Source organism: Dipodomys merriami, unplaced genomic scaffold (genome assembly GCF_024711535.1).
Source record: "Dipodomys merriami isolate MVZ:Mamm:240054 unplaced genomic scaffold, mDipMer1.0.p SCAF_45, whole genome shotgun sequence".
NCBI classification, from domain to species: domain Eukaryota; kingdom Metazoa; phylum Chordata; class Mammalia; order Rodentia; family Heteromyidae; genus Dipodomys; species Dipodomys merriami.
The window spans coordinates 2,983,316-3,000,793 of record NW_027206013.1 but is presented as its reverse complement, the minus strand read 5'-3'; the positions used below and the strand labels follow the sequence as shown (position 1 = coordinate 3,000,793).

Here is a 17,478-nt window from a genome sequence, read left to right as displayed (position 1 = left end):
GCTCTGAGTTCAAGCCCCATGACAGGCACAAAACCAGAGATTATAGTCTCTGAGGAGCCTTCTGGTCTGAGCTTTTATTCTAAATCCTGAAAGCTATACACCTGGAAACAAGTTAGGGGAGCAGAGAACATAGTCTCTGGACTACTGGGGACTCCCCAGGAAGATTCTGGAGACCAATAGCTGGGGTGTGATTGAGTAAGGAGACAGTGGAAGGCAGTGTAATACTTATGGAAGGGCAAAAAAAGAGCTAACGAAAGAAACGGAAGCAATGGCAAAAAAAACAGTCTTAGTCCCTTTGTGCTGCTGTAACAAATTGCCATAAACCAGGTAGCTTGCAAACTATGGCAACTCCCTCAGTTCTGGAGGCTGGAGTCCAAGATCAGTGGAACAGCATGGTTGAACCACTGAGAGCTCTATTCCAGGATACAGATCACATTCTCTGTCTTCACATGGTAAAAGGGGCCAGAGGGCTCCTCTGGGGCCTCTTTGGTGGTATCAGGGTTTGAACTCAGGGCCTAACCCTTGCTCAGCTGGCATTCTACCATTTGAGCCATGCCTCCTGACTGGCTTTTTGTTGGTTACTTTGGAAATGGAGTCTCATATGCTTCTCTGCCTGAGTTGGCTTCTAACTACAATCCAGCATCGGTGGCTCACTCCTGTAATCCTAGTTACTCAGGAGACTGACTGAGCTCTGAAGATTGAGGTTCGAAGCCAGCCCAGGTGGCAAAGTTCATAAGATTTTTCTTTTTCTTTTTCTTTTTCTTTCTTTCTTTCTTTCTTTCTTTTTTTTTTTTTTTTTTTTTTTGGTTGGTTATGAGGCTTGAACTCTGGGCCCTGGGCACTGTCCCTCAGCTCTTTAGCTCAAGTTGAGCGCGCTACCATTTGAGCCACAGCGCCACTTCCAGTTTTCTGGTGGTTTACTGGAGACGAGTCATGGAGTTTCCTGCCCGGGCTGGCTTTGAACTGTGATCCTCAGATCTCAGCCTCCTGAGTAGCTAGGTATAGGCATGAGCCACCGATGCCTGGCTAAGATTTTTATTTCTAACTAACCAGCAAAAGCTGGAAGTGGAGGTTTAACTCATGTGGTAGAATGTCAGCTTTGCGCATCAAAGCCACGCAGCAATAGTGCAAGAGAATCCTAAATTCAAGCCCTAGCACTAGCACAGAACAAACAAAACAAAACACCACAATCCTCTGGACCTCAGCTTCTTGAATAGCTAGAACTCAGGATCTGGGCACTGTCCCTGAACTCTCCCCCCCCACCCCACCCCCACCCCTCTGGTTGGTCCTGGGGCTTCAACTATGGGCCTGGGCACTGTCCCTCAGCTCTTCAAGGCGAGTGCTCTACCACTTGAACCACAGAGCCACTTCCAGTTTTCTGGTGGTTAATTGGAGATAAGAGTCCCAGCCTTTCCTGCCTGAGCTGGCTTTGAACCGTGATCCTACAATCTCAGCCTCTTGAATAGCTAGGATTACAGGGGTAAATCACTGTAGGCCTCTTTTATAGAGGCCTAATCCTGCTCCTAAGGACTGTACCCCATAACCAAATCATTTCTCTAAGGTATCACTTTCTTTGTACATCTGACCATCTAAAATAATATTAACTGAAATGAACTTTAGGAAATGGAAGCTTTTATTCTTTGTTGCTTGTTTTTGTTTTCTTTTCTGTCGTTTTCTTTTCTTTCTGTATTCTTTTTTTGGTTTGGCTGTCTTTGGGAGGGTAAGAGAGGGCCCAGAAATGGAGGGACCAAGGGTGAACAAATGCAGCATTGGTACTCACTGTACACTATGTTGAAAATGAACTATACAACTTGTGGGTAGGGATGGGAGGGAAAAACAGAGCAAGGGAAGGGGTGACATTGTCCAAAAAGAAATGTACTCTTTACCTGACTTATGTAACTGTACATCACCTGTATAATTTGAATTTTTAAAAGGGGGCTGGGAATGTGGCTTAGTGGTAATGTTTGCCTAGCATGCATGAAGTCCTGAGTTTGATTCCTCAATACCACATACACAGAATAAGCCAGAAGTGGTGCTGTGGCTCAAGTAGTAGAGTGCTAGCCTTGAGCACAGAGAGGCTCAGAGACAGTGCCTTGAGTACAAGCCCCAGGAAGAGGGAGGGGGGAGAGGGAAAGGTACCACTTACTAATGCCATCACCTTGGGGGTAACTTCCAATAATTACATTTGGTAGTGACAGATACACTAACATAGGCAATCACAGAGAGAAAACTGCTAGAAAACCATTTCCTGGGGCAACACAGGGCTGTCCAGAGGTAGCTGCCCACATGATACCAGCTCTGTGCAAACAGTAGCCAGGGTAGTAGCTGGGAAGTGCTCAGTAGGCTCTTGTTTAAGAAATGGAGGAACCGAGTGCTGATGGCTCTGGTAATCTTACTCAGGAGGCTGAGATCTCAGGATCGAGATTTGAAGCCAGCCTAGATAGGAAAATATGTGAAACTCTTATAGCCAATTAACCAACAAAAAACAACAACAATAAAAACCAGAAATGGAGTTATGGTTCAAGTGGTAGAGTGCCAGCTTTGAGCAAAAAAAGCTGAAGGACAGTGCTCAGGACCTGAATTCAAGCCGCCTTCCTCCCCTCCCCCCCATACCAGCATGAAAGGAAGGAATGAAGGAAGGGAGAAGAAAGAAAGAGAGAGGGGGGAGGGAGTAAGAAGGAAAGAAGAGAAGGAGGGATGTGAGCAGGTCTTCTGACGCTGACGGCCAGGGTTGTTCTCATTTAAAAATCCAAACCTACCAGGAGTGGGTGGGGCAAGGGAAAACAAGCTATATGCCTTTGAGAGCTGTTATCCCAGTGTAGGGCAGGTGAGTTTGTCTCTTCCAGGATGGTGATCTTCAGTACTTAGCTATCCAGTACTTGGAATTGAGCTGGGGAGGGACCTGACTGTAGTGGCCCAGTTGAACAGCAGGGCAGTTCCCCATCTTGATTGGCCATCTCAGAGTGCTCAGGGACATCTACACAAGACCTGTAAGCTGCGCACTCCAAGTCTCTACTCTTCGTGGTATGTTCTGCCCCTACTCATAACACTGGGCACTGTTATTCATTCAAGGGACAGCTCACGGCTTCAGCTTTGAACAAAGCTAAAGCTGAGGTCTCTCTGACAGCTCTTCCCCACTGATGTCCCCAGGGATCCTCGGCCGGTTGAAAGGGTGTGGAATGGCTGCATTCCACTGGAGAGAGGGGGAGGCCTGACACTGCCCAGCGCCCTCTGCAGGACAAACTCCAGCCTATAAGTCTTTATAGGCCTGGTGTTGCTGGCCTTCTACACAAGGGGAGGCTGCAAATGGGTAACTGGCTATCCCAAACAGAAGCCATTATCACAGGCATAGGGAGAGCTAAAGCTGAGGGCAGGGTGGGATCCAGGATCACGAATGGATATTACTGTTCATAGGATGTGTCCAGGGAGCTTGCTGGCCACTTGGGCAGATGCAATGGAGTGCTAGATACTAGGTGTCCCGTGAGGCTTTGGGTGGGCCTAGTTATCCCTTCCCCTCCTAGACCAGCTTCGTGAAAATAGGTCCTGCTTTCCAATTAGTAAACCCTCAGTAGCTTCAGAGCAAGAGAGAAAATACAATCAGGATGGGTTTGGTCCAGGGTCAACTTCTGGAAATGCCTGTCTATCCCTTAGAGAGGCGGCACTCAGGATGCCACTGCCACATAGGAAGTGATGAACCAGGTGGCCTGGGAAGCAGGACTGCCACAAACACCCTGGGACAGAGAGAGTCTGGACAGAACCTGGCCACATGCACTTCCTGTTCATCACGTCCAAGTTGGCCTTGATGTTGACTGGTGGTCAGCTTTTCCTGCTTGGATTCAGGAAGGGAGGGATCAAAGGGCTCCTAGGGCCCATCCCTGGTGTTGAGTTCATGGGGAGAGGTCCCTCAGCCACCTGGCCGGGGGAAAAAATGCTTCATACATGGGTTTTGAGATGACTCATGACCACTGTCATTGTGCATCGCCCCTGTCCAGGTCACTTTGTGGGGGCAGTCACAGCGAACAAAGTCAATAAACAGGGGGAAAAGGAGGCCTGGGTTGGGGCCAGGCCAGGGGAACAGGACAGTTGCCTGCCTTTTGTCTTTCCACAATCCTATCCGGGTCAAAGGTTTCTTTCCTCCCAGGCTGTTATGACGATTCTTCAGTTTGCATAATAAAGCATAGGTCTGGGAAAGAAATCAGGGCTGGGGAATCCAAGTCCTAGAATGGAGACAACTGCAGGTGTGCAGAATTTAAAAGGTGGGACTGATAACTGCCAGTCCTGGGGGAGGGGGGAGTGTGAATGATTGGCAGGAGAGCGCCCAGAGGAGGTGGCAGAAGAATGGGGAGGAGGTGGGGCGAGCACCGCAGGGACCCCGCGCCTCCCCCCGCCCCCCCTTGCCTCCCAGCCTCCCAGCCTCCCAGCCTCCCAGGGTCTCGTCGGGGCTGGGGAGATGGAGACTCCAAAATTGGCAAGTGTCCGGTGACTCCCGCTCTCGGAGATTCCCGGCCCGATCTAAGGTGGGCGCAAATAAAAGGACGCACAGGCAGCTTGGAAAAAAGGCGAAACCGTTTATCCAGTCGGCGCCGGCGCGGTATCTACAGAATCTACACGTTATCTACACGCATCTACACGGCGTGCGGGCGGGGCTCTCTCGGGTCGTCTAACGCTGCGATGCCGGCCGGGCCGGAGGCGACGCGGTCTCGGGGAGAACAATAAATACTAGCACTTCCTTCCGCCTCGGATCGGGCGCTTTGGCACTGGCGGGTGGGCCCCGTGGGTCCTCGGGGGCTGGGGAGGAACCCGCGGGAACTATGGGGACAGGGGGACCCCGGAGACTTGCCGTAGTCCTGGGGGGGGCTGGTGGGACCCCAATGGCTTCGAGGCTGGGGAAGGGGAGACCCGCGGTGGCCCCCGGGGTTGGGAGCAGGAGTCTTCTGATGGCCCTTGGGGCCGGGTGGACGGGGGCCCCGCCGGCCCTCGGGGCTGCGCGGGGCGCCGGGGGCCCGGGCGGCGAGCGCGGCGGCGGCGGCGCGCGTTATCTGGGGCAGTAGTCGTAGGAGCCGGGCGGCGCGGCCCCGGCCGACGAGTACATGTTGGCGGCGGCGGCGGCGGCGGCGGCAGCGGCAGCGGCGGCGGCCGCAGCCGGGCTCACGGCGGGGTGGTGATGGTGCGGGTGCGCGTGCGCGTGGGGGTGGTAGCCGTGGCCCCGCAGGCCCGGCAACGGGTAGGGCGCCGGCCGGCTCTTGGCCCCGAGGTAGTGGTCGTAGGCGCCGGCCGGGTACTTGTAGGGGTGATGATGCAGGGGCTCCGAGGCTCCGGGCGCCTCCAGGCGCAGCTCGGGGTGCGGGGGACTGGGCCGGCCTCCGGATGCGCTGGGCAGCGGCACGAGCCCACCGGCGCCGCCTGCGCCAGGCAGCGCGGGGCTCAGCACTCGCGCTAGCAGCTGCGGCGGATGCGCGGGGTCGCTCAGCATGGCCGGCCCTCCCGTCTCGCGTTCGAATTCTCGCCGGGCTTCCGCCGCGTCTGCGGGGGAGAGCCGGGGAGTGAGCGCGGTCCGCCTGCACCGCCGAGATCCCTCGAAGAAGGACTCTAGCTAAGGAGGCGCGAGGCCGCGATCAGGGGTCCCGCCGCCACTACCTGGCGAGCCTGCTGAGCCCCTCACCGCCGGCGCCCCGAGCCCGTCCCGGGGACCCGCGCCCCTCCGCCGGCGGCAGCGGCGGGCGGGGCGCACAGGCGGGGTGCAGCCGTCGGGCGGGCGAGTGCGCGCTTGCCCGCCGCCAGGTCGTTGTGCAACCGGCGCGAAGGCTGCGAGCGCCCCGGGGGTGCAGGCGAGGCCGGGCGCGGCCGTCGGCCCAGGACGGGAGCGTGCGCACGCGCGCGCGCGCTCGCGCGGGGATACGGGCCTGGATCCCAGGACCAAGATCCTACCTTTCTCCCCGCCGTTGGGCTGCGTGGGAGAGGCCACGGGGTTCCGCGAGCGCGCAAAGGCACTCATTAGCGGCAGCGCGCCGGGCCGGTGGTTCCGGGGCCTACGGGAGGGAAGGTAGATTAGGGCGATGTCCTCGACGGGCGCCCGGCTGGGCACTCGCGCTCTCCAGAGGTCACTCACCAGTCCTCAGGATCGCAGTCTCGGAAGCCTTTGGCGAAGGGGTTGCTGGCAATCTTGAGCTGCGTGATCTGCAGGGGAAGGAGCGTGAGAAAGAAGTTGGGACCCTGCAGCCCGCGGCCACCCGACCTGGCGGCGGCCAGCCGGGGAGTGTCAGGAGACACCCGGCCAGGGCGCACCTCTTTGCGTTGCCAAGACCGGAATCGGGCCCCAGCTGCCCCCCTGCTCCAGGGACACTGTGTTTCCTTCTTTCAGTAGGGGGTCAGGGAGCCCTCTCTCACTAGAAGACCCTCTCTTTGCCACCCCAAATAAATGGGGGTAAGGACCTCGTGCCCCTGACTGGGATGGGAATGTGGTCACTTCCGCCCCCCACAGCTCAGTGGGGGAAACTGTGAGGAGCCCTAGGAATCTGGGTAAACCTCAGATCAGGCCCCAGATGGGAAGTTTCCGGAATGGTTTGGAAAACAAACTTTCAGGCTGCAGTGACAGTCCCCGCACAGAGGTCAAACTGATAGGAGGCTGGGGCAGCCTGCTCAGAGGGAGGGGGGCAGCTTAAGGTCTGGAGGGGAGAGGAGGGGAGGGCAGTTGGATTGTGCTCTACCAGGATCCACAGCCTGCCATCCCTGCTGTGGCGACCAGTAAATGTTGCACCATTTCCCAAAGAGACCTCCAGGCAGGCTCTCACCCGGTGGTTCTGGTAGGCAGTGACAGCGGTGAATCGTGTCTCCTCGAATACAAACGTTTTGAAGTTCTCTTCTGCATATTTCTCGCTATCTTTTCGAGGGTCCACATAGACGACATGGAAGCGGGGCTGGTATCTGTGCATGGAGTTGAGAATAATCTGGAAGACAGGGTGGGGATCAGCTCCAGTAGTGAGGCTGGATGGCAGATCCCAGGTGGAGAAGGGACACAGGCAGAGGAATTGGGGAGGCAATGGATTTCCTCGGGTGATTTGGGCAAAACCCTTTGTTACTTAAACTAGGCCCGGCTGTGTGACCCATTTGGGGTGTCCAGGAAAAAAAAATTCCAAGTGGCAAACAATCAATGTAGATTTTCTTAGATCCTGAACATTTGCCAAGGGGGGCTTCAAGGGGAAGAGGTCAGCCCAGCCAGAAGGCAGCCTCACTGGCCCCGATTCTATGAGCTTCCTTCCAACCTCACACATAGCCCTCCATCTTTTCCAATTAAAAAAGTCTCCAACATAAACCTAGGAGTGGGGTGAGAGCTAAGTGTCTGTCCCTGGTCCCTGGTCTCCAAGTCCCTTCCTGGAGGCCTGACCCACTGCCAGTCTAGCTCTGTCTCTGGCTCGGAAGACTCCAGAGGGCTTGCAGGAAGGACTTCCCTGAAGCTGAGAAGGGGTTGCTCACATGGCCATTGTCGTCCAACAGGTTGTTGGTCAGCTTGAGTTTGTCGAAGGACACGATTTGCTTCATCCACTGTGCACCCTTGGCTGGCGAGTCAGGATGGTAGTGCACGCGGCCAGGAGTGGCAGGGTCTGCCTTGCCTGCCACCAGCCAAGAGGAGCTGTGAAAGGCATACCTATGGGGTGGGGGGTGGGGTTATGCTACATTGAGGTAAACTAGAAGGGCGCTGCCTAATATGCGAAGTGAACCCCAAAAGTGAATAAGGAGCTTCCTCACCAGGGAGCTCAAACCCTCCAAAGTCATATGGACTGCAAGCTTTTAATAATATGATTGTAGAAAACAGGAAATCTACACCAGCCCCCATACCCCAAACAAGCTGGGAACCCAGCACTACTGGAACACCAAAAGAGGGGGCCTTGCTCCCCTCCTCTCCTCATTTCGATGCATACGGGTCTGCCCACCTCAATGCAACATGGCTGACCAGATGGCGTCAGGCACGGGGCAGTGCTCATTCACTTTTATTAATTGCTGTTAATTGTCCTAGCAGCCAAGGCCCGCCCTGCATAATCTCTCCTGGCCACCCCACCTTTCCGGCCAAGCTCTGGGACTGAGGGTTCCCTGGAGATGGGGGAAGGGGACTAAGCACACAGGCTTGCCTCTTGGGAGAGGGAGACAGGAGGAAACCAAGGACCGTGTGCTTGGCCCACCCCCTTCAGGCCACTCTGGGCCCCACACCCACCTTAAGGGTGTCAGAGTTGCTTTGGGCCTAAAGCTGTGACTTCCCAAGGCAGGCTTTGGAGAAGGGATGTGGTGGAGTTCTGGGGTTCACTGGGAAGGGGAGGATGCAGATCGAGATAAAAGGGGCAAGTCAGCAAAGGCACCTGAGAACTTCATGCTATAGATGACACTTGGAGTCAGTCACCTGCAGATCTAGTGCTTCCTAGAGTGCCTTCCCAGGTCCCAAGTACACATAACCCAAGTGGCTGAAAGGGTCTGGCTCACCGGTAGCGCTTGTCATCCACCGGCACGAAGTCCATGAGCAGCATGTAGTCAGCCATGGGGTCCATGCCGAACAGCTTCACTTGGAACGTGGGGAACATTCGCCTGAGGGTATTGGGACCTCAGGTCACCTCAGTGGGGGAGGACAGGGCTGCCACGCCTTGACTTCCCCAGGGAACTGGCAGCCCTTCACTAGTAGACCCCTCTGGTCTCCCTCCCAGCTGCCTGCCGTTTTCTACCCAACCTTTTAGCCGCCATTCTATCTCAGCGAACTACACAATCACCGGCAAGTGAGTGGCAGGCCAGGCCTCAGATCCAAGGCCTTGGAGCCCCAAGCTTCTTCTGCCACCTTTGCCTGTATATGCACAGCTTTTCCCTGTGTGTGGCTTCCTTAGCTTCCTGAACTTAGCCTTGGAATCAGGGTCCCTAAAACACAGGTTCCCCTAACACCAGCTTCTCCTCCCGCCACATAGCCTCCCTAGCTTGATCTAAGCAGCTCCCGGCTCCAACAAAGCGAAACTGAGTACGGGTACATTCGCAAGAATCTCCATTGCCCTTTCTGTGGGGTCTGCGGTTGTTCCCCACTGTCTGCCGCGAGGCATGGCTGACACTTCAGATCCCCAACTCTTCAGGCCTGGCCCAATGTTGGAGTGTCCCCCACCTTCCGCAGGACACAGGCAAATTCCTGCTTCCCTCAGGACGCAGAACCCCAAGATGCAGCCTCCCAGGCAGGACTTGGCTTATATCGAATCTCCTCCGGACCCCAACTCCGTAACCCACCAGGGATCTAGAAAGGACATTCTGACAATAGGCCAGCCCTCACTGGCAGTGCTACCGAAGCAGTCCCTGGGCCTGGGGAACAACACAAGCCTTGGCCTCCTTTTCCTCTCCCGCTGCCTCCCCTCAAAAGCAACTTGCTGCAGACAGTAGACAAAACACATACTAGGACTCTGACAGGCGTCCTGCCACCCCGACCCAGCCTCTGGGAGCTGCCGGGTGTTGCCGAATACCGGCCCCTAGAGTAAAGCTGGCTGCAGACAGGATCCAGGCTGGGCTGGGTTGGACCCCACGGGTCCTGCCGCTGTTGAGGAGGTCCATGTACCCACGACCAGCAAAAGAAGCCTGGAGAAAACCCACACAGCAGGATCGCAGGACAGGCCTCAAGTTCCCCCAGGAAGACTGCGCAGCAGGGAAACAGAAACCACCAGAAGGTTTTGCAAACAGACTCTGAGATAGATCCCCTTGGCTGCGCCGACACCGAGCTGGTGTGTGTGTACATTAGACACAGCCCAGCACCCGCCTTTGTCTTCTGGTCAATCGGGAGCATCTGCAAAACTTGTTCCCCTTCTCTCTTAGCCCTTAAAACAAATACAGGCCGATTGGAAGGCAGACGCCCGGCTTGTGCAGAGCTGGGCCCACAACCACCTGAGGAAACGGGGTAGCGAAATTTCCACCGAATTGAGCGCACTCTTTTTTAGAGGGTCTTCATTCTCTCTTAAAAACCATCCAGGCAAATCGCTTGCTTTCTACTCTTTATCTTGCCGTCATAGACTCAACTCAGGAACCCAAACTGAAATTTCCTTTGAGGTAGAACCCACTGCGAACCATCTGGCCGGCCAGGCCCCTCGGTGGAGGATCCCCCTCCTCCAGCCGCTGCTCCCCCTGGCCCCGGAGCGTCCGGGGGGTGGGGGGGCTGCGAATGTCGAAACCTCTTTCCGCCTCCTGCCTCCTGCGCGCCCGTACGGGCGGCTGTCGCCGGAGCCGGGACCGCAGAGAGCGAAGAGTGAAGAAGGCGGCAAGGCCCGGAGGAGCCCGCAGGTGTTTGGGCCGCGCCCCCCCCGCCCACCACCCGGCTTCTCGGCCCCCCTCGAGCGCATCGGTCCTCGGCGCGCAGCCAGAGCGTGGCAGCACGTGGGGAGGGTCGCGGCGCGCGGGGAGGGGCGCCCTGACCTGCCGGCCTTGGTGACGATCATCTCGGTGCCCAGCTGATTGAACTCGTCCCACAGCGCCTTCATCTCCAGCTGCACGCTCACGCTGGCCACCTTCGCGTTCTTCTTCACCGGCGCCTTGGCGGCGGCCGCACAGCTGACCCCGGGGCCCTCGGGCTCGGCGGCGGAGCTGGTGGCGGCCCCCGCGGCCGGCGCGAACGGATAGGCGTGCGGCGGCGGGCCCGGAGCGCCGGGGGTGGTGGCGGCGGCGGCGCACGGATCGTAGCGTGGCGGCTGGGGCTCGCGCGGGCCGAACGGGTCGGTGCCCGGCGACGCGGCGCCCGGGAAGCCCCCCGCGGCCCCCAGGCTGCTCAGGCTGCTGGCCGTGAAGGCTGCAACGTCGCAGAAGTGCGAAAGCTGCGTGAGCCACGGACTAGACACGGCGGAGATCATGACCCGAGGGCCCCCGCCGCCGCCGCCGCCCCCGCTGCCGCCGAGGTGAGCGCTGTCCCGCGCCGCGGGCCGAGTGGCGGGCGCTGCGCAGCACGCGCCCCGAGCCGCGCCGCCCCACACCGCGGGCCGGCCCCGAGGAGGCGCCCCGCCCCGCCCCGCCCCGCGCCCCCCCTCCCGCGCCGAGACAATGGCTTCGCTCCCCTCCCCCGTCCCTCGCCCCTCCCCCTCCTTTCCCCCCCTTCCCGGCCCCCAGCCCGCCCGCCGCGGCTCGCTGGGCCCGGGCCCCCCGACCGCCCGGACCGGCTCCCCGGAGCGGCGGGCCCATCCGCGGCCCCTGCTCTGCCGCCCTCCCGCGTTGGAGTTTTCTTTTCCCAATTTATTTCTTTACCTTTGTCTTCCCCACTTAAAAACTGTTCCTCCTATCCATCTTTGCCTTTCCCAATATCTCTAGCTTCTTATTTGTTTTACTTTCCATTTTTTTACAATGTCCTTCCATTTAGGCTTTTCTTCACTCTTTGTCTTGTCCATCTACCTCCTCCCCCCATTTCTATATGTCCTGTTACTCATGTTTTCCTTTCTTTAAAAAAATAAAACCTGGAGTCTTTCTCTTGTTCTTTATTTTTAATGAGTTTATTGTCTGTGTTCACATGTTTTCTTCACGTTCTCTCTTCTTTTTCGTTCTTGCCTTTATTTCTTTTTTTCCTGTCTTTTTCTCTCCTACGTCCTTATCGTGCTTTCTCTCCTTTTTTCTCAATGCCTTTTCCTCTTGGCTGCCTTCATCGTTTCTGTTGTTTTGTTTGTGTGTTTTTTTTCCTTTTTCTGTGTTCCCTGACCCTTCTTTACCTTCTCTGCTTCGTCTTGCCTCTCCAAGCTTACAGTCCCTCTTGCTTCCCGCTTCCAATCCCCTCCTACAGGCCTCCATCTAGCCTAGCTGCGTGCCAGTCCCCGAGGCTGGGGCCCCAGGCTACTGTGTGCACAGGCTTGGGGAGGGGGGATGCCCACCCCTCCTCTTGGCGCCAGAGCCCCAGCCTTAACGCTAGAGCCTACTCCTCCAGGAGCACCCTCTACTTTTTAGGGGCAAGACCTCAGGGGACCCGAGCGAGGCAGGGGGCTGGCGGGCGGCCGCTGCAGACGCGGCCAAGAAGCTCACCTTCCATGTCCCTGGTGACTGTGCTGAAGTGCATCCCGGCCGGGGATCCTGGTTGCAGGCGAAGTTTCGCCCGATCGCTGGGGCCGGGGGCCCGGTGGGCGGCGCCCTCCGAGGCCTCGGCTGCAACGAGAGAGGCGATGCTGAACGCGCTGGCCCGGGGAGACAGCGGGCTCCGCGCGTCCATAGGCGCCCAGCGGCCTGGCCGGCGCCGCCTCCGACTGCGTGCGCCCAGCCGCACCGCGCCCAGCCCAGCCCGGGGGCGGGAGCCTATGGTGCCACTCACAGCCGCCGGCCCCAGGCCCAAGGGATTATGGCGTCATGGGCCCCCCATTTGGAGCCAATATCGGCCCAGGAGCCCGAACGGGTGGAGCGCCCTGGAAGTTCAGGGCCCTCTTGCTTTCCAAGCTCTTTGCCCCTCGCCTCTGGTCTCAGAGCCCTCGGTGACCAACGCCCCTTGGACATCCCGCTGCTCCAGCGGAGATCGAACTTCTCTCTGTTCAGCGAAGCCACGGTCAGCTTTTACTGCCCTAGAGGTCAAGCCGCCATGTGGAGAGCACCCAGCCCCAGCCAAAGGTGGCAGAACACTGATGAAGCACCCAGGGCTCCGAGACCAGCTCTGCGTCTGCCCTTGGTCCCTACTGCCTCCTTCTCCTCCCCGGCTGCCCCTGCACCTGGGTGAGAGAGCTCCCGCGCTGGCCTCGGACAAATGCCCCAGGGCTTCGGAGTCCTCCGTTCCTCGGAGCTTCGGGACAGGCCCTAGCCCAGTAAATAATCTCACAGACCCCCTCAGGACGGTTTGCTGTCCTGGCTGGAGACCTGAGGGGGAGGGGACGACGCCCAGGCCGCGCAGCCTGGGAGCCCCAGCGTCATGCGCACCCGCCGTACTGCCTGCCTTTGGCCAGGACGCTTTTACATCCGGAGGGTGGGCAGTGCCCGCTCCTCCGACCTCCCTGCGCACCGGGAGGGCCGGGGGCGGGGCCTGGCCGGCCGAGGGAGCTGAGGACACGTTGGAGAAATTCAGGCCGGATGGTCATGGTCGGGTGCTGCCCCTTGCCACCTTCCAGCCAGCCTGAGCAGCGGGGAAGGCCTTGCTACTGGGGTTCAGGACCAGCTCCTCAGCCTCTCGCCTCTAGGCTCAGGCATACATCTCCATGCCAATTCTTGATTTGGTCTGTGTCGTCTCCTATCTCTGGGTCCTCCTTTGGCCAGTTCAGTGTGTCCATGGCCTCTCTGTCCAGGGTCTCTCCAGTTAGGTATGAAGCCTGCAGCCTCCCAGCTTCCCAGAATCCTCCCTGATCCTGTTCTAAGGCCCTGGCTGCCAGGTTTCCAAGGCCTTTCTGCCTATGACCTTGCAGGTTCATGCTCTGCTTGTTGGGGATGGGAGTGGGAGGCAGGCAGCCTCTCCCTGGGCTTTTACAATCTCAGGCCTCTTATTCTGGACTGTACAGAATACTAGCCGGAAGCTGGGAAGGCCCAGAAACTGGAGACCAAGGCAGTGGACTCTAGTGTGAAGGGATTGGTTCTGGACTTCGGTCCAAGAAGGAGCATATGGCCAGGAGTATAGTGTGTATTGGGTCAGAACACAGATGGTGCTGGGTGCTGGGTGTGGTGTGTGTAACTGTGCCTAGGTGAGGAGGCCCTGGCTTGTCCCCAGCCTGCAGCTGGATTCCTTATGGACCCTGTAAGGAAAGGGCAACTGTCACCAGGGCATTCCTTGGTCTCTGAGGGGCCATTTGGAACTAACGATGACAGTGATCTCTGTCTTTCACTGAGGGGACCTGGGAGGACAATGTAAAGAATAAGGAATGCAGGGGGTGGGCAGCTGGGCTCCAGGTCCCCCTTCCCTCTTTCCTGAGCAGGGCCAGCCCACTGCCTTCAGGACCCCCGGGAGGCCCACCCCTGATGGAAGGGAGATGAGGTTTTCTGCAGGTGGCAAGGATCACGGGTGGGGCAGGTCATGGTAGTGATGCCCAGCACCAGAGGAGCCATGGACAGTGCAGGCTGTGGGTAGATGGGAACATGGAAATCAGAGCTACTGTGGGTGCTCATCTAAGTTTTTCATAGTGCCCAACTATGTGGGGTGCCCGAGGTTTTACCTTATACACACCTATAGGTGTGTACAAGCCAGGTTTGAGACCGTACACAAGGGCAACCCCGAGAAACAAGAAGTGAAAGTGAAAACCCCCCAGGCATCCTGAGGACACGGAGTCTGCCCCTTAGGGCCCGGCCCCAAGGCCCCCAGAGCTCCTGATTCAAGTAGTTAAGAGAGCATTTCTTTCAGCCCCCATTAACCCTTTCACGCCATTAAAGGAAGAGCTGGGTAGGCAACCGCGCCACAGAAAAGCCAACGGGCTTTTCTAGGGTGGGAACCCTAGCAAACAGCGGAGCTCTGGGGAACGGTGAGGGACCCCACGCAGCCCTCTGCCGGCAGCCAACCCTGGACACCCGCTGCGGGTACTCACCCGCTGGACCGCGAAAGCCCCAGCCCCGAAGTTCAACGCGGGGACCTTTTCGAAGTCATTGGCTACAGGGACCCAAAGGCTTCCCGAAGTCCTGGAAGCGCGAGGCGGAGGGAGCGAGCCTCCAGCCCCGCTTTCTTCATCGCCTCTTGGGCAGGGCTCCTGGGACTTTTCCTCTCCGTCTTCTGAACCGGAGCTTCGCTGGCCTCCGCAGCCTCCCGGCTACTCACCCGAGCTCCTCTCGGTCCGTCGCCGCCCCATAATCCGTGCCCTCCCGTAGGCCCCGAGGGAGCGCACTACCCGGGGGCCTTAATGGCCCGGCACTTGCCTGTTCCGCACCCGCACGAACGCTGCGCCTCGCCCGCGGGAAGTATTCCTCCCTCACCTGGACCGGCTGCGTCTCCCTTCCGCCTCGCTCCCCCTGCCGGCCGCGCCTCCATTGCCGGGAGGTAGGAGACCTGGCTGGGAGCCGGCCCGGTGCGCACCCGGAGAGCGCGTCCCGGTGCGGGGTCGCGAGCAGCCGCCCCGGACCGGACTCCTTAGGGCGCCCTGCGCAGTTGGGACCTGAGATGCGCGCTCTGCTCCTCCACGCGCCATGCGGTGAGGGGACCCGCATTTCGCCACGCGAGGGGACTGGGAAGCGGAGGGCGTTCTCGATTTCTAAAACTCGTTTTTACAGGCCTGCAACGCCAGGCTCGGCTTTGAAACTGGCGGTAAAATGTGGGGACCAGAAGCGTGGATGAGAATGGGAGGTTGGAGGGGTAGGGTGGGACTGAGCAAACCCAACAGGCTTGGCTCCCAGAAGCCCGCGCGTAGGTGCTGGGCTGCACCCCAGCATTGCCCCCTGGAGTCCGATGTGCCCCAACTCACTCACCCTTTGGCCTGGCATCTTCAGAGCTGGACGCGGAACAAGCCAAATTTCTGAAGATTTCTCCCCAGTGTGCGGGAGGCGGCCTCTTGGCTGCTCAGTTATCTGCCCAGCTCCGCCTCCCCTGGGCACACGTGGCTCCCCCAGGGGAGCCTCCGACAGGCCCCCCACGCCCACCGGCCAGTTCCTAGCTTTCCGTCCATTGTAAAGACACTGCCTGCCCGCCCGCCTGCCGCTGAGAATTCCGCTCAGCGCAGGCAGCCGCGATCCCAGCTCTGGAAGATCCGCACACCCTGGTGTGCCTGTCTGGTGTGTTCACAGCACACAGATCCCCAAAACAAGGTGTGCAGGACCAGCTGTCCCCCCTCCCCCGCCCCGTGTTGGTTCCTACCCTCTTAGAGCAAGGGTGGGTGCTCTGAGATGACCCTCCCCCGTTTTCCAGAAAGCAGAGCTCCAAGTGGCAGAATCAAGCTGTGACCCATAGGGACTTTGATAGAAACATAGTGGGACCTGGCTTTACAGTGCTCTGGTTAATTCCTTTCAGGACTTATGGTAACAAATTGCCTCTAACACTGGCCTCAAGGTCTCCAAGAAAGCAGGTCCTTCCCCAAGCGCAGCCAGTGCCCAGCCTTTCCTAGCTGACTGTCAGCAGCTCCGCCCAGGCCCCAGCCGCCTGGGATACATCGAGTCTTCAGCGTCCCACTGAAGTCAACCAAAGACTCAACCTTCGTCTGAGGCGGGAGAGGCAGATGAGCTGGAAGCCTCTGTCCTTCCCAGATCCCAACACACTGGCTGGTGCCTCTGAAGTGAACAGGGTCCCCTTTGGGAGTGTTTCCGCCTGCTAAGGTGCTTTGCCTGAGGCAATGGTGATGGATACATTACAGGAGACTTTGTGACAGTGGAGACTTTGCGCCAGGAGGGAGAACCCAGCCAATAGGAGCTCTGCATCTGCACAATCACAGGGTCACTTGTTTGTGGCCTCTCACCCATCTTTGGTCCCAAGATGCCCCAAGCCTGCCTGGCTCCAAAGAAGCTGGTACTAACAGCACCGGCTCTGCATCAAAGCCATGTCACACTTCCTGCCTGCATGCTGCACCCGTTGGTATAAGTGCCATAGACGAATGAATATGGGTTTGAGCTTTGCAGCTCCAGATGTGTCTGGGAGGTGGATCCAGAACCTGGGCCAGGCCGAGGGTGAGGAAGGGACAGTCCCTGTTAAGTGTCTCCAGAGGAGCGCTTGCCTCCTTTCACCTTGCTATCCAGTGCAGCTGCCTCCAGAAACTTTGCCTAGTGAGGTTGGAGAAGGGATGCAAACCCTCTTCACCAATCACCACACCCCTCAAGGCCGTTTGGCCCTGCCCACCACAGCAGCTTCTGTCCTCTCTGAGCCAGGGGCATCCCTCTACTGAAAGGAAGTCCTTGCCAAAGAGTGTGCTGAGCACTGTAGGGCGTGACAAAATACAGCAAGCAGGACCCTCACCCAGATAGGTGATAGCACCCCCAGTTCCACAGTGCTCATGTGGGGGGGGGCAATGGTCTAAGGAGGGGACTGAGTGGCTCAAACATGTAGATCTGATTAAATTTTTGGCAAAGTCCAGGAAATTAGGAACAGCTTAGAGGGTCAGTTTGGTGGCATGGTGAGGATGCTGGCTGGGGTGAGCAGATGTGTGGCATCACCTAAGCCCCACTCCCTCCATGCCAGGACAGTGCTTACTCCAGTTCTTGGGTCCCAGGGACCTGGTGACTACAAGATGAATAAAAAGAACAGTTGAGAGAAGCTAGCAGAAAGAAAAATGGAGAGAGACCCAAAGAAGCTGACATAAGAAAGGTGGCAAAGCTGGGTATAAAAGAAGACAAGCTGGACACTGGTGGCTCACACCTGTAATCCTAGTTACTCAGGAGTCTGAGCCCTGAGGATAGCAGTTTGAAGCCAGACTGGGGAAGGACAGTCTAGAAACTCTTATCTCCAATTAATCACCAAAACATCAGAAATGGAACTAGGACTTAAGTGGTAGAGCATTATCTTTAAGCAAAGCAGCTCAGGGACAGTGTCCAGGTCTTGAGTTTTAGCCCTAGAACTAACACACACACACACACACACACACACACACACACACACACACACACACACACACACACACACACACACAC

At 57.9% G+C, this 17,478-nt stretch overlaps 1 protein-coding gene across 6 annotated transcripts; it reads right to left on the bottom strand.

Annotated features, from left to right (window-relative positions):
* Positions 1-4,560: 4,560 nt before the first annotated feature.
* Tbx1 (T-box transcription factor 1) lies at positions 4,561-15,370 on the bottom strand. Of its 6 annotated transcripts, none has more exons than XM_069994771.1 (9): positions 15,334-15,370; positions 12,001-12,120; positions 10,420-10,789; positions 8,473-8,574; positions 7,474-7,645; positions 6,792-6,947; positions 6,110-6,177; positions 5,929-6,029; positions 4,561-5,523 (listed from the first exon to the last, which is right to left on the bottom strand). In XM_069994771.1, the coding sequence occupies exons 2-9, from the start codon at positions 12,032-12,034 to the stop codon at positions 5,036-5,038; spliced, it is 1,491 nt and encodes a 496-aa protein (XP_069850872.1). In that variant the 5' UTR covers positions 12,035-12,120; positions 15,334-15,370; the 3' UTR covers positions 4,561-5,035. The 6 variants fall into 6 exon arrangements, with proteins under 6 accessions (XP_069850872.1, XP_069850873.1, XP_069850871.1 ...); XM_069994772.1 differs by lacking the exon at positions 15,334-15,370 and adding an exon at positions 14,463-14,487; XM_069994770.1 differs by lacking the exon at positions 15,334-15,370 and adding an exon at positions 12,672-12,879.
* Positions 15,371-17,478: the final 2,108 nt, after the last annotated feature.